The 21,677-nt window shown below is 48.6% G+C and overlaps 1 protein-coding gene across 2 annotated transcripts in view; it reads right to left on the bottom strand.

Annotated features, from left to right (window-relative positions):
* MTR (5-methyltetrahydrofolate-homocysteine methyltransferase) overlaps nucleotides 1–20,845 on the bottom strand; it is a 188,203-nt gene extending 167,358 nt beyond the window's left edge. The window contains exons 1-5 of one of the 2 annotated variants that reach the window (XM_075339442.1): nucleotides 20,700–20,845; nucleotides 13,005–13,219; nucleotides 12,827–12,916; nucleotides 10,657–10,726; nucleotides 948–1,040 (exon numbers count right to left, since the gene is read on the bottom strand). In XM_075339442.1, coding sequence (XP_075195557.1) covers nucleotides 948–1,040; nucleotides 10,657–10,726; nucleotides 12,827–12,916; nucleotides 13,005–13,219; nucleotides 20,700–20,733 — 502 coding nt within the window. In that variant the 5' untranslated portion in view covers nucleotides 20,734–20,845. The remainder of the gene's footprint in view (nucleotides 1–947; nucleotides 1,041–10,656; nucleotides 10,727–12,826; nucleotides 12,917–13,004; nucleotides 13,220–20,699) is intronic. The other variant, XM_075339443.1, reaches the window with a different exon arrangement.
* Nucleotides 20,846–21,677: the final 832 nt, after the last annotated feature.

Here is a 21,677-nt window from a genome sequence, read left to right as displayed (position 1 = left end):
AAAGCCGGAGGAATAAACTTTTTTCCCAGTACCAGGGCTTTCATTATTAACCTACAGTTTAACTTCATACCTGCAGGTTAATAGCGTTATTTAACATATTCCCATTAAAGTATATAGAGGTAGTGCGAGTGATTGGCCTTCACTCTATTCACACGGAGCTTTTCAGAGCCCTGGTTCTTGGATGGGTCGGATTCCAAGGGGTCAAACCACTAATGATCGGGATATTATCTCCTAAGGCTAGGTTCACATTTCCGTTGTTTTAAATCCGTCAGGTCCGTCAGCAACGGATCAGTTTATTTTTAGATGTCAACTGACGCAACGGATGTGTTTTTCACAGGATTCCTTTCACAGGAATCCTGTGAAAAAACTGATCCGTCGCGTCCGTAACATCTGCTGTGCGTCCGTTTTTTGACGGATCAGTCATGATCCGTTTGTGTTTGGGACAGCCCAGTGGGTGTGCCAAACATGCTGGGCATGCTCAATAGAGCATGACGAAATCCAGCGCTGGATTCCGTTGTAAGACGGATTACGACGAAATCCAGAACCATAGACATCCATTACAAGCTTGACGGATGGCAACGGTTTCCTGCGCGGCGTGTTAATTTTGACGGCCAGAAAAATGTTACAATCCGCGTTGCTCCCGCCCGACGGTCAGTCAAAAAACGACTGACCGCGACGCAGTGGATGCAACACAAGTTAATCAGTCGCAATCCGCCACTAATACAAGTCTATAGGACACAACGGAATCCGCTAAACGGATGCCGTTGTTTACCAGAGCCGCGGATTGTGACTGATACATTTTAACGGAAATGTGAACCTAGCTTAACCCGTAGATAGGGAACAATGTCCAAGCATGAGAATACCTGTTTAAGTCATAACTTAGCGTATGGTGAATAAAAGACAAATCATATCTAATCAAATCAAACAATCAAAATACATAATCTTACTGATATTTCTGTAGTCAGGTCTTTCAACGGAAGGGGAAACAGACAGGGTCTTATTTGTTGGCCCCATAGCTCCAGCCACAAACCTCTTTCTTCCTGAAATGAAAGAAGCTACACCAATTAGCATAGTCATCCCTAGTTATTTCCATAGTTAAAGTAACTGATGATCTTTAGCAGTTCCATAGACTAATGAAGCAGCCACCGGAAGACAGTTATTGTGATCATACATTTATTCCCTATCCTTTTGTAGACCAACCCCTTTAATCAGTTCAGGACTGGGCCACTTTTCCCCCTTTCTGACCAGGCACATTATTGTTTTGCGGTTTGCTTTTTAAGAACAGAAGCAGCTATTATCAGGGAGCTGGTATACACCAACAGCATGGAGAAGGCCACGCTGCCCTGATGTGTGATGGAACATCCCAGAGAAGAGGTAAACAATTTATTGCATTAGCTTTTAGCAAAATTTTCAAGAGGAGATTAAAAAACACAATTAAAAAAAATAATTTTCCCTTACAATTTCTATCAGGCAGTATTAATATGGGAGATTTATTGTGGAATTATGGCTATACTAAATTCATAGGAAGAAACAGGATTACTTTTTTTTTAATTTTGAAGGCAGAGATTTTCTTTTACTTAAAGTTTATGAATTTTATTATTCCTCCGTCCCTGCCCTACTAGCGTCTGATCGCTTGTATAATGCTTTGCACACCAGGGCATTATTTTCCACCAACAGGAAATGTATTAAGCTGTGTGGCTGATAAAAATGACAGAAGGGGAGTTTTTAGGTCTGTGACTGTCCATGGCTGAAGGGCAACAATTTATAAGAAAGATGACTCAAAAGGGATCCCCACTACTTTACACCAATCTACCAGGAAACTGCCTCTTCTGGCTCATGAGCCACGTGACCACTACAAACCACGGCCACTTGATTGGCTGCAATAGTGATCTGATATTCCATGTTGGAAAAGGAAAACTATGGTAATGGTGCGGGGCCATGGCAAGGATCTGATGGGCGGATGCCTTTTTTTTTTTTTAAATTTTAGGCCACAATAGGTGTATTTTAAAATAATAAAAACAGTGGACAACCCTATTATAGGGTATGATATAAACTGAGAAAAAAATGCTTAACCTCATAACGACGGCCGTACGACTTAAAGCGGCGGCAAAACAGGGTACTTATTCTGTTCCGCCGCTTTAAAGCGACGGCCCGAAAAAACCCTGTAGCGCCCCCCAGCGACCGAAAATCTCGGGGGTTTCAGCTACCGGGGGTAGCTGAGACCCCCCAGATTATGAATCGGGGTGTTTTTTTTGGACCCCGATCATGTGATCGGCGGTATACACTGTATACCGATGAACACATGAAAAAAAAAGAAATGGCCGGTAAAACTGATTTCTTTTTCATCTGACATGATCAAACAAGTCAGATGAGATAGAAATCTAACCCCCTAGTGCCCCCAAAGCCCCCGGTACCGGAGAGTCCCCCCACCCCCACCCCTACCCCCACCGGACATCCAAAATGGCGCCGAAGCGCACAGAAAACTGCCGCCGGCGCCGGCTCTGCAGTCATTTCCCTCCGATCTGAAATGATCAAACATTTCAGATCGGAGGGAAATGTCCTCCCCCTGACCCCTCCTCCGGTCCACCGGAGCCCTCTGGTCACCGGAGCCCCCTCCGGTTCTCCAGAGCCACCACCCCCCTCCCCCCTCCGGAGCGTGGAAGATGGCGGCTCACAGCGCGCGGCCGCATTCATTCTGCACTTTCTGCCGCATGTGACACGTCACATGCGACAGAAAGGTGTCCCCAGGTCCCACTAGGTCACCCCCCGTCACCACCCCCCCCCAAAGCCCCCGGTCTTACGTTACCTGTCTGCCGCTCCGTCCCGCGATCACGCCGCCTCCTTCTTCTTCAATGCTGGCGGCGCATGCGCAGACAGCGGCTGTCAGCTGGATCCCTGCAAGCAGGGACCCCGACGTCGCTGATGCACAGGCTCCACTGTGGACCGGGGGAGGGTGAGTGTGGTAATCTGCAGTCACACTCCTCACATGGAGAGACTGCTGTTCCAGAAAATGGGGGGTACGTTCTGTGAGCGTGCCCCTCATATTCTGGAATGAGGTTACTGCAGGTCACTCTGCCCTAGGTTGGACCGGGGCAGTGTGAGTGCAGTATTCTCAGATTACTGCACCCACACTGCTCATGGAGAGCTTGCTCTTCCAGAAAATGGGGGATACGTTCCCTGAACATGCCCCCCATATTCTAGAAGATCCAGAGTCGGCGTGGGACCTCCAAAATGGATTACAGCGACCGGAATTTCTTTATTTTCAATAAATTGGTAAAAGAGGAATGTTTCGGGGAGTTTTTTTTTCAAATAAATTTTTTTTTGTCTTTTTTTTTTCTATTACTGACTGGGTTAGTGATGTCGGGTATCTGTTCAGATGCCGTGACATCACTAACCCCAGGGCTTGATGCCAGGTGACATTACAGCTGGTATCAACCCCATATATTACCCCGTCTGCCACCGCACCAGGGCGCGGGATGAGCTGGGGCGAAGCGCCAGGATTGGCGCATCTAATGGATGCGCCACTTCTGGGGCGGCTGCGGCCTGCTATTTTTAGGCTGGGAAGAGTCCAATAACCATGGCTCTTCCCACCCTGAGAATACCAGACCCCAGCTGTCCGCTTCACCTTGGCTGGTGATCTAATTTGAAGGGGACCCCACGTTTTTTTTTTTAAAAAAAAACGCCTGGGGAGCCCTCCAAATTGATCACCAGACAAGGTGAAGCTGTCAGCTGTGGTTTGCAGGCTACAGCTGTCTGCTTTACCCTAGCTGGCTATCAAAAATAGGGGGGACCCCACGTCGTTTATTTTAATTATTAATTTTTTGGGGGGCTAAATACAAGGCTAGGCACCCTTTAGTGCCACATGAAAGGCACTAAAGGGCGCCAGCTTAGAATATGCAGGGGGTGGGACGTTATATATGTTTGACATCTATCCATTCATCCATTGTAGCATTTTAGGCTATGTGCCCACGATCAGGGTTTGCAGCGTTTTGGGCGCAGAGTGTTTTCCCTGCGTCCATAAAGGTGCGTTGTGCAGTAGAAGCACAGTGGAAGGATTTTTAGAAATCCCATGCCCAATGTGCTTCTTTTCTCCGCAGCATAAACCGACCTGTGGTGCAGCTTCCCGAGCCTCAGCATGTCAATTTATGCTGCGGAGATGAGTGTTCTCTGCAGGTAGCATAGAGCTCCACAGCGGCCTGAACCCAAATCGTGGGCATGGGCAGCTGCAGGAAGGCTGACACTGTGTACTAGACGCCGTGTCGCTGGATCATGGCCACATAGCCTAAAAGCGAGAAATTTGTTGCTACAGCAACATTTTTGTGAAGTACCTGTGGATTCAAAATGCTTACTATACTCCTGAATAAAATCCAGTTTCCAAAATGGAGTCACTTGTGGGGGGTTTCTGCTGTATAGGTACCCAAGGGGCCCTGCTAATGTGACATGGTGCGCGCAATTTATTTCAACTTTTCCAGAATTCAAATGGTGCTCCCTCCATTCCAAGCCCTCCCATTTATCCAAACAGAGGTTTTTGGCCACATGTGGGGTATCCCTGTGCTCATAAGACATTGGATAACAACCTCTGGGGTCCACGGTTTGTTGTTGTCTCTTGAAAAAGTGAGAAATTTGATGCTAAAGCAACATTTTTGTGAAAAAAATGAAAATTTTCAATATGGCAACCTAAGCTTATCAAATTCTGTGAAGTACTCGTGGATTCAAACTGCTCCCTATACACCTAGATAAAAGCCTTGAGGTGTCTTGTTTCCAGAATGGAGTCACTTGTGGGGGACCGCCACTGTTTAGGCACCTCAGGGGCTCTCCAAATGCAACCTGGCGTCCGCTATTGATTCCAGCCAATTTTGCAGTCAAATGGCGCTCCTTCCCTTCCGAGCCCTGCCATGCGCCCAAACAGTTGATTTCCACCACATATAAGGTATCGCCAAACTCAGGAGAAATTGCACAATAAATGTTATGCTGAATTTTTTCCTTTTACTCTTGTAAAAAAAAAAGCTACCTGGTTGAAATAACAATTTTGTGGTAAAATTTTATTTTTTTTTTTTCATGGCTCAACGTTATAAAATTCTGTGAAGCACCTGAGGGTTCAGGGTACTCACCAAACATCTAGATAAATTCCTTGAGGGGCCTAGTTTCCAAAATGGGGTCACTTGTGCGGGGTTTCTGCTGTTTAGGTACCTTAGGGGACCTCCAAATGCGACATGGTGCCCGCAATCTTTTTCAGGCAAATTTCCTTTCTAAAATTCAAATATTGCTCCTTTCGTTCCAAGCCCTCCCATTTGTCCAAACAAAGGTTTCAGACCACATGTGAGGTATCACCGCGCTCATAAAAAAGTGGTTAACAAACCTTGAGGTCAAATTTTTGGAATTACCTCTTGAAAAAGTGAGAAAATTGATGCTAAAGCAACATTTTTGAGAAAATTATTAAAATTTTCAATATGACAACGTAACGTTAACAAAATCTGTGAAGTACCTGTGGATCTAAAATGCTCACTATACCCCTAGATAGAAGCCTTGAGGGGTCTAGTTTCCAAAATGGTGTCACTTGTGAGGGGTTTCTTCTGTTTAGGTACCTTAGCGGACCTGTAAATGCAACATGGTGCCCGCAATCTATTTCAGCCAAATTTGCTTTCCAAAATTCAAATATTGCTCCTTCTGTTCCGAGCCCTCCCATTTGTCCAAAGAGAGGTTTCTGACCACATGTGGGGTATTGGCGCGTTCATAAGAAAGTGGGTAACAAGTTTTGGGGTCCATTTTGTTGTGTTATTTCTTCTAAAAGTGAATAAATTTGGGTTAGAGCAACATTTTTAGGTAAAATTTAATTTTTGCTTTTTTTCATTCCACATTGCTTTTGTTCATGTGAAGCACCTGAAGGGTTAATAAACTTCTTGAATGTGGTTTTGAGTACTTTGGGGGGTGCAGTTTTTAGAATGGTGTCACTTTTGGGTATTTTCTGTCATCTAGGCCTATTGAAGTCACTTCAAATGTGATGTGGTCCCTAAAAAACTGGTTTTGTAAATTTTGATGTAAAAATGAGAAATTGCTGATAAACTTTGAACCCCTCTAACTTCCTAACAAAAAAAAATTGTTTCCAAAATTGTGCTGATGTAAAGTAGACATGTGGGAAATGTTATTTATTAACTATTTTGTGTCACAGAAATCTCTGGTTTAACGGTATAAAAATTCAAAAGTTGAAAATTGCTAAATTTTCAAAATTTTTGCCAATATTCAATTTTTTTCATAAATAAACACAAAAAATATTGTCCTAAAATGAAGTCCAATATGTGACGAAAAAACAAATCTCAGAATCACCGGGATCCGTTGAAGCGTTCCAGAGTTATAACCTCATGAAGTGACACTGGTCAGAATTGCAAAATTTGGTCTGGTCATTAAGGTGAAAATTAGCTCCGTCACTAAAGGGTTAAAAAGGGGTATTCCCATCTCTAAAATCCAATAATAATATTTATTCATTTATATAGCGCTATTAATTCCACCGTGCTTTACATACGTTGGCAACACTGTCCCCATTGGGGCTCACAATCTAGAGTCCCTATCTGTATGTCTTTGGAGTGTGGGAGGAAACCGGAGAACCCGGAGGAAACCCACGCAAACACGGGGAGAACATACAAACTCCTTGCAGATGGTGTCCTTGGTGGGATTTGAACCCAGGACCCCAGCGCTGCAAGACTGCAGTGCTAACCACTGAGCCACCGTGCAGCCCTATCCTAGATAGTAGTAAAATATTTGCCACCTAATGAATTAACGTTAGTTAAAAAGGGGTATTCCCATCTCCCAGACCCTATCCCAATACTTAGAAGGTGTAGTAATAATATTATTAATAATATTAGCAAATACCTCCAATTAGAAATGTAATATAGTTCTCCTGATTAGCTACATCACTTACCTTATACACAGGGCATTACAGTAGCTTAAGTATTCATGGTTACGACCACTAGCAAATAGCTCACTGTATGTGTGGATACCTCAGCTACTGCAATGCCCTACGCATAAGGTAAGTGATGTAGCTAATCAGGAGAACTATACTACATTTCTAATTGGAGTAAGCTATTTGTTATTGTTATTATTACTACTACATATTAAGATAGTATTTTTGGAGATGGTAATACCCTTGTAAGTTAAAATGCATAATTTATTCACCCAAAACTGAACTATTAGCAAAAGTAAGAAAGAACATACTTTCCCGTTCCTCTAGAAACATACACTGTCACAGAAGAGAATAAAGAGTAATGCCTGCTTTACACGCTTCAATAAATCTTTCAATCCGTCGTCGGGGTCAAGTTGTAAGTGACGCACATCCGGCATCGTTCGTGACGTATTTGTGTGTGACACCTACGTGCAATCAAGATTGAACGCAAATACGGAGATCGCATACACGTCGTTTATTCCTCATACATTGGACGTTTTGTTGCACGAACCTAGTCAATTGTAACGTGTGACATCCCTCATACGATTTTGGTGTCTGATGCTATGTGCGCAGGTGTGCGCTCTGCACCGCAGCTTAAAAAAGGTCTGCTTCAGAGCGCAGCTGAAAAGCTGCGTTCTGAAGCGCCTCACAATGTCTGTCATTCACTAATCTCTGTCAGTCGGTCACTATCTCTGTCCCTCACTCTCTGTCCATGTCAGTCTATCCCTCTTACCCCCTCTCTCATACTCACCGATCTCCGATCCCCAGCTCTGCACGGCATTCACACTGCTCCGGCGGCTTTTACTGTTTTGAAAAAGCCGGCCGCCCATTAAACAATCTCGTATTCCCTGCTATCCCCGCCCACCGGCGCCTATGATTGGTTACAGTGAGACACGCCCCCACGCTGAGTGACAGGTGTCACACTGCACCCAATCACAGCAGCAGGTGGGCGTGTCTATACTGTGCAGTGAAATAAATAATTAAATAATTAAAACAAACGGCGTGCGGTCCCCCCCAATTTTAAAACCAGCCAGATAAAGCCATACGGCTGAAGGCTGGTATTCTCCGGATGGGGAGCGCCACGTTATGGGGAGCCCCCCAGCCTAACAGTATCAGCCAACAGCCGCCCAGAATTGCCGCATACAATAGATGCGACAGTTCTGGGACTGTACCCGGCTCTTCCCGATTTGCCCTGGTGCGTTGGCAAATCGGGGGTAATAAGGAGTTATTGGCAGCCCATAGCTGCCAATAAGTCCTAGATTAATCATGTCAGGCGTCTATGAGACACCCTCCATGATTAATCTGTAAATTACAGTAAATAAACACACACACCCGAAAAAATCCTTTATTAGAAATAAAAAACACAAACATATACCCTGGTTATCCACTTTAATCAGCCCCAAAAAGCCCTCCATGTCCGGCGTACTCCAGGATGGTCCAGCGTCGCATCCAGCGCTGCTGCATGGAGGTGACCGGAGCTGCAGCAGACACAGCCGCTCCGGTCACCTCCATGCAGCTAATGAAGACAGCCGTGCGATCAGCTGAGCTGTCACTGAGGTTACCCGCTGTCACTGGATCCATCGGTGGATGCAGCGGTGGCCGCGGGTAACCTCAGTGACAGCTCAGCTGATCGCGCTACTCACCGCCGCTCCTATCACCTCCACGCAGCAACTGAGGTGAGTAGCGCGATCAGCTGAGCTGTTACTGAGGTTACCGGCGGCCACCGCTGCATCCACCGCTGTATCCAGTGACAGCGAGTAACCTCAGTGACAGCTCAGCTGATCGCACGGCTGTCTTCATTAGCTGTGTGGAGGTGACCGGAGCGGCTGTGTCTGCTGCAGCTCCGGTCACCTCCATGCAGCAGCGCTGGATGCGACGCTGGACCATCCTGGAGTACGCCGGACATGGAGGGCTTTTTGGGGCTGATTAAAGTGGTTAACCAGGGTATATGTTTGTGTTTTTTATTTCTAATAAAGGATTTTTTCGGGTGTGTGTGTTTATTTACTGTAATTTACAGATTAATCATGGAAGGTGTCTCATAGACGCCTGACATGATTAATCTAGGACTTATTGGCAGCTATGGGCTGCCAATAACTCCTTATTACCCCGATTTGCCAACGCACCAGGGCAAATCGGGAAGAGCCGGGTACAGTCCCAGAACTGTCGCATCTAATGTATGCCGCAATTGTGGGCGGCTGCTGACTGATATTGTTAGGCTGGGGGGCTCCCCATAACGTGGGGCTCCCCATCCTGAGAATACCAGCCTACAGCCGTATGGCTTTATCTGGCTGGTTTTAAAATTGGGGGGGGGACCTCACGCCGTTTGTTTTAATTATTTAATTATTTATTTCACTGCACAGTATAGACACGCCCACCGGCTGCTGTGATTGGGTGCAGTGTGACACCTGTCACTCAGCGTGGGGGCGTGTCTCACTGTAACCAATCATAGGCACCGTTGGGCGGGGAAAGCAGGGAATACGAGATTGTTTAATGGGCGGCCGGCTTTTTCAAAACAGTAAAAGCCGCCGGAGCAGTGTGAACGCCGTGCAGCGCCGGGATCGGGGATCGGTGAGTATGAGAGAGGGCTGCTCAATTCACTTACTCAGGAGTTTAGCGGTCACCGGTGGGTCCTTCACAGGTGACCGCTAATCAGGACGCGACACAGACAGAGCCGCAGCATGACAATGAAGTCGGGTGAGGTTCACCCGAGTTCATTCTGACAGTGCAGCTCTGTCTGTGTCTGCTGTCATCTGCCATTCAGCTCTGCTACATGGCTGTCTGTGGCTGCTGTTAGCGGCCATGTAGCAGAGCTGAATGGCAGATGACATAGTAAAAACGCATCCCTACACATTACACACGCTTGGCAAGTCAATAAATAAAAAAAAAAAGGGTGCCCAATGCATACGTCACAGAACACATGATCTAAAGGATCGCACACAAAATTGATCAATTTAACATAGACTACAAACGATCGTGTGACAGCAAATGAACGACCTACGTGCAATCTCATTCAATCGCATATGCGACCTGGGCGTGTCACATCGTATACGAGATCGCACACCTAATTGTAAGGTGTAAAGCTGGCTTAAGTCATGAAAGGGGCTGGAGCCACCCGAGCCTTAGGGGCACTTTGCACACTACGACATCGCAGGTGCGATATCGGTGGCTTCAAATTGAAAGTGACGCACATCCGGCGTCGCAGGCGATATCGTAGTGTGTAAAGCCTTTTTGATACGATTAGCGAGCGCAAAATCGTCGTAATCGTATCATCGGTGTAGCGTCGGTCATTTCCATAATTTGGAAATGACCGATGTTACGATGTTGTTCCTCGTTCCTGCGGCAGCACACATCGCTGAGTGTGAAGCCGCAGGAGCGAGGAACACCTCCTACCTGTGTCCTGAGGCTCACGCCAGCTATGCGGAAGGAAGGAGGTGGGCGGGATGTTTACGTCCCGCTCATCTCCGCCCCTCCGCTTCTATTGGCCGCCTGCCGTGTGACGTCGCAGGGCAGGTGAGTGCATGTGAAGCTGGCGTAGCGATAATGTTCGCTACGCCAACTATCCCCATGATATTGCAGCTATGACGGGGGCAGGGACTATCGCGCTCGGCATCGCAGCATCGGCTTGCGATGTCGTAATGTGCAAAGGGCCCCTTAGGTTAGAGATCATTTTTATTGTACGTTTGGATAAAACCTAAATAACGTGTTACTGAAGTCCACACCTGTCTCACGTGTTGCATCATCTGCTGCTCTTCTGGCTACTTCTGCAGAGACCTTGTTCATGCGGTAGGCCTGAAAAATTAAACATCAATTATATCCTGGGTAATGTACAACGAAGCAGTATGGGATCAAAGGTAAGAAGCAATTCACTGTTCTTCAAAGAAAGAAATCCTGGAAAATACATTCTCGTGCTAGGATTTCTTCACCATATTGATGGCACATATTTTCTTATCTTCAGACACATAAATTCAGAAATGCTTCAAAACTTACTAAAATATCAAGGTCATCAATTTCTTTATCTCACCTGTATGAAGGTGCAAGGCCTGAGCTCCATGATTATCTTCTGTGCTGAGATTATTGCATTTTGCAGTTTCAGTATAAAGTTGTGCATAATCATCGATATTTATCAGATCATCCAAAATAATGTAATCACAAAATTGCAGGTGTCTCAGTTAGACGTGAACCCTCATAAGTAACATTGATATAATTGCGGCACGCATCATCACCATGGGGCCTTGGTCTTTGTGGACCACCTGCCCAAATGTATTTGATAATCAGATTTGTTGATCGCTGTCACTCTTGATTATAATCTATTCTATCTAAACCTCATAACATATAGTCAGACTGGGTTCACAGACTGCAGACATGGGGTGTGCCACTCATCAGACAACACGCTTCTATGTGCTGTCTGTACATGTATTACTGGAAAAAAAAACATTAGTTTGCTTTAAGCAGAGTTTGACACTGCCTAACTAATAAAAAATTGAATTAAGGACAAGATGTCACTTGATGGATCAAATGCAGTTTTCTGTGTTACTCTGGTGCAAAAGCATTCCCAGCAATCGGAGATTTACCAAGTGTGCTGACCAGCAAAAGCCACTGTAAAGGCACTACAAGTACAAGGAGCCTCTACTCTTTTTCCAAAAAAAGTGGCTGATCATGTGTATTAGATCTCAAGTGAATTAATTCTATGGAACAAAGGTTGATCAGCCACCAATAGTGGACAGAAATAAGCAACCGCTAAGTCCACTTCACTCCTAAACAAGTGGTGAACAAAACGTGAAAACCAATGAAAATAAGTTATCACTAGTGATGAGCGAATATATTCAGCACTATTCATTACTCACACAAACATTAAAAAGATATTGCCTGTCGATCACAGTAATATAGTAAACATCTTTGCTACTGGCAATACTGTGATTGGCAGGCGCAGTGGAAAAGAAAAATTTAAATCAATGTGCGGTCCCCTGCCTATCTGTGATAACCAGCGCAGGTAAAGGAAACAACTGAGGACTGGTATACTCAGGCTGGGAAGGTCCATGGTTATTGGGCCCTCAACAGCCTAAAAACAGCAGCCCACAGCCACCCCACAATTGGTGCATCTATTAGATGCGCCAATTATGCAGCTTTACCCGTCTCATTCTGATTGCCCTGGTGCGATGGCAATCGAAGTAATATATGAGGTTGATGTCAGCAGTGATTTGTCAAAAATCACAGCTGCCATCAAGCCCTGGGTTGGTAATGGAGAGGTATCTACAAGACCCAGTCCCCAATACCAACGATGTCCGTACAAGCTCCCTTAAAGTTACTGTGTTGACAGCTGTCCCAAGACCCGGTGGCAGTGAGCTTTGGTAGCCTAAAATATACCACAACACACAGTGTATTTATCCTGAGGAAGAAGACGGATAGCTTTGAAACGTATTGCATTAAACCACAATGTTCATAGTTGTGTGTCTCAGCAATAATCCTTAACGGCAGCAAAGATTAATCCCGATCTACTCCTCTTCACTCTGTTTGATGCACATGCATCTCCAGTAGCTGCATTAATTTATGCTCTCATACCGTTATACATTACACAACATTACACACTTATTATCCAATCTCTTGTGTTGACGCCTATATAATGACACACAAAACGTGTATTTGTCATTATATTCCACAATGCCTACCCTCTATATACAGTGTAAATGCACCTTTGCCAATAACAAAACAACTGCTCATCATTGGCAAAAGTAATCTCCCAGTCAAGTGTTAAATATTTGCCTGTGATAATTATCTCTAAGATGATAAAATTATTGTTTTCCAATAACAATGTACAATGGGATCGGGAACAGAAAGGTGCCTCCAGCTGCCGAGCGCATACATATTCACAGAGATAACCGGGAACCTTACCATGTGCTCAAGGCCATAGTCTGCCTGTGCGATACTGGTACTGCTGAACGTGTTTGTTTCCACGATATCGGCTCCACAGTGTAGGTACTCCTGCAAAACATACTTCGGTAAAGAACTTGGAGACACAAGATGATTGTCGCATTGTCTAGGTGAAATTCTTACAGAGATGCAGAAATACCTTGTGAATTTTGTAGATTATGTCTGCCTGAGTGATGCTTAAAAGGTCATTGTTGCCTTGTAACGGTTTACAGTGGTCTACAAACTCCTGCCCCCGGAAGGACTCTTCTGACAGAGCATGCTGTTGGATCATGGTGCCCATCGCTCCATCCAAGACCATGATCCGCTCCCGAAGGATTGATTCCAGTTCTTCTTGAGTGCTGACTTGAGTGCCAGCTGAAAATGACAGAAAAAAGAGAATTTTGTTTACTTACCGTAAATTCTTTTTCTTATAGTTCCGACATGGGAGACCCAGACCATGGGGTGTATAGCTTCTGCCTCCGGAGGACACACAAAGTACTACACTAAAAGTGTAGCTCCTCCCTCCGAGCATATACACTCCCCGGATGACAAATCCAACCAGTTTAGTGCAAAAGCTGAAGGAGGACATCCACCCATAAGTAGAGATAGAGTAAAACCCGGAATAACCGGAACTTCTGTCTATAACAACAGCCGGTGAAAACACACGGAACAAGAAAGCTGCCAACAGGCAACAGGGAGGGTGCTGGGTCTCCCATGTCGGAACTATAAGAAAAAGAATTTACGGTAAGTAAACAAAATTCTCTTTTTCTTCATCGTTCCTTATGGGAGACCCAGACCATGGGACGTCTCAAAGCAGTCCATGGGTGGGAAATAAACAGAACTGAGAAGTAGGCAAAACCTAACTTCACAAATGGGCGACAGCTGTCCGAATGATGCGTCTGCCCAAGCTCGCATCTGCCGAAGCATGAGCATGCACTTGGTAGTGCTTCGAAAGGTTGTGCAGACTAGACCAAGTGGCAGCCTGACAGACCTACTGAGCCGTAGCCCAAGAGGCACCGACAGCTCTGGTCGAGTGCGCCTTAATCCCCGGCGGGGGAGGCACCTGAGAACATTGGTAGGCATCGGATATGGCCGACCTAATCCAACGAGCTAGGGTCGGTTTAGAAGCCGAGAGACCCTTGCGCTGACCTGTGGTCAGCACAAAAAGAGAGGTGCACCGCATAAGAACAGCGGTGTGTGACACATAGATCCGGAGCGTCCGCACCAAATCTAAAGCATGCAACGCTTTCTCAAAGCGATGCACAGGGGCCGAACAAAGGGAAGACAATGAAATGTCCTGGTTAAGGTGGAAAGGAGACACCACCTTAGGGAGAAGGCCCGGAGTCGGACGGAGAACCACCTTGTCTTGGTGAAAGACCAAAAAAGGGTGACTCCGAAGAGAGCACAGTCAAATCAGAGACTCTCCTGAGAGAAATTATGGCCACCAGAAAGACCACTTTCTGTGAAAAACGAAACAACGAAACCTCCCTAAGAGGCTCAAAGGGGGGTTTCTGTAAGGCCGTGAGGACCAGATTAAGGTCTCAGTGATCCAGAGGCCGCCAGTAAGGCGGAATTATGTGAGATGCGCCCTGTATAAAGGTGCGCATCTGGGCCAGCCGGACGATACGCCGCTGGAACAACGCTGACAGAGCCGAGACCTGTCCCTTGAGGGAAATGAGAGACAGTCCTAGCTGCAGACCGGACTGTAGAAAGGACAGGATGGTCGGCAAGGAAAAACGGCCAAGGAGCATGGCCGGAAGAGCGACACCAGGACAGGAAAATTCTCCAAGTCCTGTGGTAAATCCTGGCCGAGGAAGACTTCCGAGCCTGAGTCATAGTGGAGATGACCTCGGAAGGAATGCCTGAAGCCATAAGAATCCAGGGCTCAAGAGCCACGCCGTCAATCTGAGAGCCGCAGAATTCTGGCGGAAAAACGGACCCTGTGAGGGTCTGGGCGGTCCGGGAGATGCCACGGCACCTCTACGGACAGACGGAGCAGGTCTGGGAACCAAGCTCGCCTGGGCCAGTCTGGGGCGATGAGTACGACCCGACGGCCCTCCATTCTGATCTTGCGCAGGACTCTGGGCAAGAGAGCTAGAGGGGGAAACACGTAGGCCAGACGGAACTGGGACCAATCTTGAACCAGCGCGTCCGCTGCCAAGGCCTGAGGATCGTAGGAGCGAGCCACGTAAACCGGGACCTTGTTGTTGTGCCGGGATGCCATTAGATCCACTTCCGGAGTGCCCCACTTGCGGCAGATTGACCGGAACACTGCCGGATGCAGGGCCCACTCGCCGCTGTGCACGGTTTGACGGCTGAGATAATCTGCCTCCCAGTTTTCTACGCCTGGGATGTGGACTGCGGATATGGTGGACATGGAGTCCTCCGTCCACTGAAGGATACGTTGAACTTCCGACATTGCTAGGCGGCTGCGAGTCCCGCCTTGGTGATTGAGATAGGCAGCTGCTGTCGCGTTGTCTGACTGGACACGAATGTGCCTGCCCGCCAACAGGTGGTGAAAAACTACGAGAGCTAGAAAGACCACTTTCTGAGGAGTACAGCCCTGATTTCCAGCACCTTGATCGAGAGGGCTGATTCGGACGGAGTCCAAGTGCCCTGTGCTCGGTGGTGGAGAAACACTGCTCCCCAACCGGATAGACTGGCATCCGTGGTGAGAATCACCCAGGACGGGGCCAGAAAGGAGCGTCCCTGGGACAGAGAGAGGGGCCGAAGCCACCACAAAAGAGAGCTCCTGGTCTGTGGCGACAGAGCCACCAGCCTGTGCAAGGAAGAGGTCCGCTTGTCCCAACAGCGGAGAATGTCCAGCTGCAGGGGACGCAGATGGAACTGGCAAAGAGAACCGCTTCCATTGACGCCACCATCTGACCCAGCACCTGCATGAGGTGCCTGATGGAATGACGGCGGAGCCTCAGCAGAGAGCAAACCGCCAGATGAAGGGACTGCTGTTTGACTAAGGGCAGCTTCACAAGTGCCAGCAGAGTCTCGAATTGCATCCCTAGGTACGTAAGCTCCTAGGTCGGGGTCAGAGTGGACTTGCAAGCGTGGCGAGAGTGAGCGAGACACTCCGCTGAGAGTGAGCGAGACACTCCGCTGACATTCTGCACTGGATGAAGCCTTGACTAGAAGGTCGTCCAGGTAAGGAAACACTACCAACCCCTGGAGGTGCAGAACCGCAACCACTGCTGCCATGACCTTGTGAGTACACGAGGGGCCGTGGCTAACCCGAAGGGGAGAGCCACGAATTGGAAAAGTTCCTCTCCGATTACAAAACGTAGCCAACGCTGGTGTGAAACTGCGATTGGCACAAGCAGAAAGACATCTCTGATGTCGATGGCTGCTAAGAAATCTCCTTGGGTCATTGACTGATCGCAGAGATTCCATGCAAAAATGCCGCACCTGACATGCTTGTTGAGAAGCTTGAGATCCAGGTCGGAAAGCACCGTCCTTTTCGGGGACTAGGAAGAGATTTGAGTAGAAATCTCAGAACCGTTCCCAGTCGGGAACTGGTACAATTACTCCATTGGCCTGCAAGAATGCCACGGCCTGTGAGGAGGCGGCGGCCTTGGAGCAGAGGAGAGTTGACAGAAAAAATCTGTTTGGCGGGCTGGATAGAATTCTATTCTGTAGCCGTGGGAAATGGTAACCCACACCCACTGATCGAAGACGTGTTGAAACCACGCGTCGCCTAAGAGGGAGAGCCTGCCACCGACCAAGGACGTTACTGGCGCGGCCAGATAATCAAGAGGAGGCTGCCTTGGGGGCCGCAGCTCCTGCGGACTTCTGAGGACGCGGCTTCATGCGCCAGTTGGCTTACGGACCTTGGCTGAGTTAGTGGACGAGGCCGGGGGCTTAGAGGACGACCAGTTAGAGGAACGAAAGGAACGAAACCTCGACTGGTTCCTGCCCTGTACAGGTTTCCTGGGTTTGTGGCATGGAAGTACACTTCCTGCCAAAAACTTCCTTAATAATTTCATCCAGATGTTCACCGAATAGACTGGTCCCAGCAAAAGGGAGCCCAGCAAGGAACTTCTTAAGAAGCATCTGCCTTCCACTCTCGAAGCCACAGGAGCCTGCGGATAGCGAGGGAAGTAGCCGAGGCCACCGCAGTGCGGTGACAGTCTCCAGCATGGCAGACATGGCATAGGATGAAAAGACTGAAGCCTGGAAGTTAAGGCAACCATTTCGGGCATAAAATCCCTGGTGAGGGAATGCATCTCCTCCAGAGAAGCAGAGATGGCTTTGAGAGCCCGCACTGCTGCAAAAGATGGGGAGAACGAGGCCCCCGCCGCCTCATATATAGATTTGGCCAGAAGGACAACTTGGCGGACAGTGGGATCCTTAGAGAGGTGCCGTCAGCCACTGATACAACTGTCCGGGCTGAAAGTCTAGACACCGGAGAAAATGGCGCCGGAGCAAGGAGAGGGGGCGGGGCCTACTGTCAGAGCTGGATCCGGAGGACAAATGAGATATACAGGGGAGGGAATCTTTCCTCAGTGAGGAGTGTCCGTTCCCTGTGCTGAACAGCCGCTGGGCGGAGCCACACTGTCCCTCTGCATGACTGACATGCAGGGGGAGTGAAACCGAAAGTAGGCCTCAGGCGAAGCCGGGGCCTAGATTTAAACATGCGGCCAGCGTGCAGGCACCATCGGCGCGGTTCTCCAGTGAAAACTGGAGAACCGGCCGGAAATGATAACACAGTCATACAACACACTCTCCCCAAATATAAAGTACAAGGGACCTCTGGAAAGACCACTGTCTGTGGTAATAACGTCTCAGTACTTAACTTGTGAGACGCAGGTGCCAGGTCCCTGGGAGGTGAGCGCTCCGTCCGACAGGATCCTGTAAAGGGCTGCGGATGGAGACCGGTCTCCTGCAAAGCAGTGAGAACCGTGATGGCTCCCACTTCAAGCCAGAGCCCGAGGGGTGGTGAAGGAGCGCGGCATGTGAAGGCTCCAGCCTTGTAAAATCAACCTTAACAGCACCGCCGACACAGTGGGGTGAGAAGGGACATGCCGGGAGTCCAGATTGGACCCGCTTTTCTTCCAAATCTTTGAAATCAAAAATAAAAAATCAGAGGATGCATGTGTATGTGTGACTTCCTGAACACAAAGCATTGAACTGGTTGGATTTGTCATCCAGGGAGTGTATATGCTCGGAGGGAGGAGCTACACTTTTAGTGTAGTACTTTGTGTGTCCTCCGGAGGCAGAAGCTATACACCCCATGGTCTGGGTCTCCCATAAGGAACGATGAAGAAATAAATATTGGCAGTGCAACAAAACATATAGATTGGCCTGTCCAACAGCGGCAAATAGCCTCCATGTGCAAGAATATACCTAGGACCAAAGCAGTAAAAATCGGCTTTATCTAAAGAACATGGCCCCCATTTATAAAAGCAATTTAGCAACAATTCTGTTGTTATGTTAAGGTGCAAAACATTGGAGCAAGGGTTGAGCAAAACGTTTGCGATTTTCATATGAGTTTCCCCAAGCTCCACCAAAATCAGCAGAGCTGCGGCATGAAGGGTGTGACGCCAGAGCACATCTTAGGGTACTTTCACACTTGCGTTGTTTTCCTTCCGTCGCAATCCGCCCTTTTGGAAAACAGCGGAATCCATTAACGGATTCCGCTGTTTCCCATAGACTTGTATGGATGTCGGATTGTGCCAAAAGGACCTGCGTTGCTTCCGTTGGCCGACGCTGTGTTGCTTCCGCCGAGCGGAAGCAACGCAGCATGTAACGTTAATAGCATGCGTCAAAATGACGCCAAGTAGCGGATTCCGTTGCTTCCGTTAAAATTTATAATGGCTCCCTATGGTAGCGGATTCCGTTGCAAAGTGCTTTACAACGAAATCCGCTGCTGGATTCCGCTAATTTCTACTGAGCATGCCCAGAATGAAAAAAAAATGAAAAAAGAAAAAAAAACAGAGCCGACGCATTCCGTTAGATGGACGCCTAATGAATGCAACGGTCCGTTATTTCACAGGAATCAGCTAACGGATTACTGTGAAATAACGGATCCGTTGACACCACAAAAATAACGGATGCGTCAAAACGACGCAGCAACGACCCAGCAGATTTCGCCCAACGCAAGTGTGAAACTAGCCTCATTCACAATGAGCATTGGACCACATAACACCAGAAATTTTACTCCAAGCAAGGACTGGCGTAAAACTTCTGGTGAGGCATAAATAGGCGCACACAGCTTGTCAGACACTCCTGATTCATTAAAAGGAATCTGTCACCAGGTTTTTGCCTGAGAACAGCATAACGTAGGGGCAAAGATCCTGATTCCAGCGACGTGTCACTTTCTGGGCTGCTTAGTGTAGTTTTGATAACATCACTGTTTAATCAGCAGGAGATTATCATTGGAGGTCTATTTATCGTGCTGCCAGATAGTCCACAATATTCATGAGCTCTGTATAACTGCTAGATCTGCAGCAGAGAAAACATTGATTTTATCAAAATGACAGCAAAAAGCTGAGTAAGTGACACATTGTCACAGAAGAGAACCATAGTCAATCTGAGAAGAGTGGCTTTGGTCACCACTGAGCATGTTTTAAGGGTTCTCCAATGGACTACCACACACCTCCGACGTGGCCGCTGGACCAGTGCCCTGTCAATGTTTTTGCTCAACTGTGCCCATGAATTTCATGTATTTGTTATCTCTTTTCCAATATTTTTTACGCAGCTGTTCAGTCTTGTGAAGTACCAGAAAGACAACAAAGTGTGAATACAATAGAGCGGGTGAAAAAGTGCCACAAAGGACACAGAAAGGAATACTAGGGGATGGCCATGATTTTAAGGGAAACTATCCTATGCCATGCAGGTCAAAGGAAGCTGGACAAACATAAATATCTGCAATCTGGCTTATACTAAACAAATTCAAAAATGAGCTGGTAAGAGCTATGGGTGGGACACGGATCTCCGAGATCTGCCTCCAGAGGTTATAAGAAAGGGAGTGTTTACCAGTGTGAGACATGTAGATCGGGAGACCAGACTGTCAGTCATTACATGTCTCACACTGCGAACACCCCATTTGTTATAAAATAATTTCCGGGGACAACTCTCAGAGAGATGTGTGTACAATCCACAGATCCAAACAGCTCATTTACATATTAAGAAAAATGTGTTATTACAGAGAAATCCACATCAGATCACAGCTAGCAAGAGGTTTTGTTCAACTGTCTATAACCTCCATGCCCATATACATGGCTTAGGGGGCCGATCCTACTGACAGATGCCCTTTAAAAGGGAACCAGTCGATTTATGCCGTCCAAACCGCCTGCACTATACGCGGGGGCAGCGCACTATACGCGGGGGGCAGCGCACTATACGCGGGGGCAGCACGCACTATACGAGGGGGCGGGGGGGGTCAGCGCACTATACGCGGGGGCAGCGCACTATACGCGGGGGCAGCGCACTATACGCGGGGGGCAGCGCACTATACGCGGGGGGCAGCACGCACTATACGAGGGGGCGGGGGGGGTCAGCGCACTATACGCGGGGGCAGCGTAGACCTTAGGCAGGGGAAGCGCACACCATACACGGGGGCAGCACGCACTATACGCGGGGGGCAGCGCACTATACGCGGGGGCAGCACGCACTATACGCGGGGGCGGTCAGCGCACACTATAGGCAGGACCATGTACGCTAAACACAGGACTGTCAACACAAGGACTGCATATGGCTCTGCACCTGGCAGGTCACTGCGCTTCCTCCGTGCCCTGATATCGCACATCTCAGCCCTCCATCACTGTCACTTCCCAGGACCCCGTCCCGTTACAGCCCCGCACATGTGCGCTCAGCCGGGACCCGGACTCACTGCCGCCATTACCTGCTGGGCCGGGGTGCTGGATGGTGGGCGGCATGGCTCTTGCAGGCTGGAGCCAGAATGGCGGCACTTGTCTGAGCACGGACAGGAGACCCCGGAGCAGCGTGTCACACCGAGTCCCGGCACCGGTATGCAGACTGCTGCTTCCTGTGCTGCGGGAGCGGACTGCGCATGCTCAGGGGTCGCTCGGAGCGCAGTGCCGAGTTGCCTCAGCCGCCTCGTTGGTGACTTGAGAGGAATAAGTGACAGCGAGGAAAGCTCAGGGGCATGGAGGGTTCAGGGGCATGGAGGGCTCAGGGGCATGGAGGGCTCAGGGGCATGGAGGGCTCAGGGGCATGGAGGGTTCAGGGGCATGGAGGGTTCAGGGGCATGGAGGGCTCAGGGGCATGGAGGGCTCAGGGGCATGGAGGGCTCAGGGGCATGGAGGGTTCAGGGGCATGGAGGGTTCAGGGGCATGGAGGGCTCAGGGGCATGGAAGGCTCAGGGGCATGGAGGGTTCAGGGGCATGGAGGGTTCAGGGGCATGGAGGGTTCAGGGGCATGGAGGGTTCAGGGGCATGGAGGGCTCAGGGGCATGGAGGGCTCAGGGGCATGGAGGGCTCAGGGGCATGGAGGGCTCAGGGGCATGGAGGGCTCAGGGGCATGGAGGGTTCAGGGGCATGGAGGGCTCAGGGGCATGGAAGGCTCAGGGGCATGGAGGGTTCAGGGGCATGGAGGGCTCAGGGGCATGGAGGGTTCAGGGGCATGGAGGGCTCAGGGGCATGGAGGGCTCAGGGGCATGGAGGGCTCAGGGGCATGGAGGGCTCAGGGGCATGGAGGGCTCAGGGGCATGGAGGGTTCAGGGGCATGGAGGGTTCAGGGGCATGGAGGGCTCAGGAGGGTTCAGTCAGTGTATAGTGTACAGGGGCAGGAAAGCGTCCAGTGTAGACCCGAAGTGCCCAAGAGCAATGTATGTGCCAGGCCATTAATGCAGGTCATGGTG

Source organism: Anomaloglossus baeobatrachus, chromosome 3, assembly GCF_048569485.1.
Source record: "Anomaloglossus baeobatrachus isolate aAnoBae1 chromosome 3, aAnoBae1.hap1, whole genome shotgun sequence".
In the NCBI taxonomy this organism is placed as follows: Eukaryota; Metazoa; Chordata; class Amphibia; order Anura; family Aromobatidae; genus Anomaloglossus; species Anomaloglossus baeobatrachus.
This window is presented reverse-complemented; position numbering and strand designations above follow the sequence as displayed.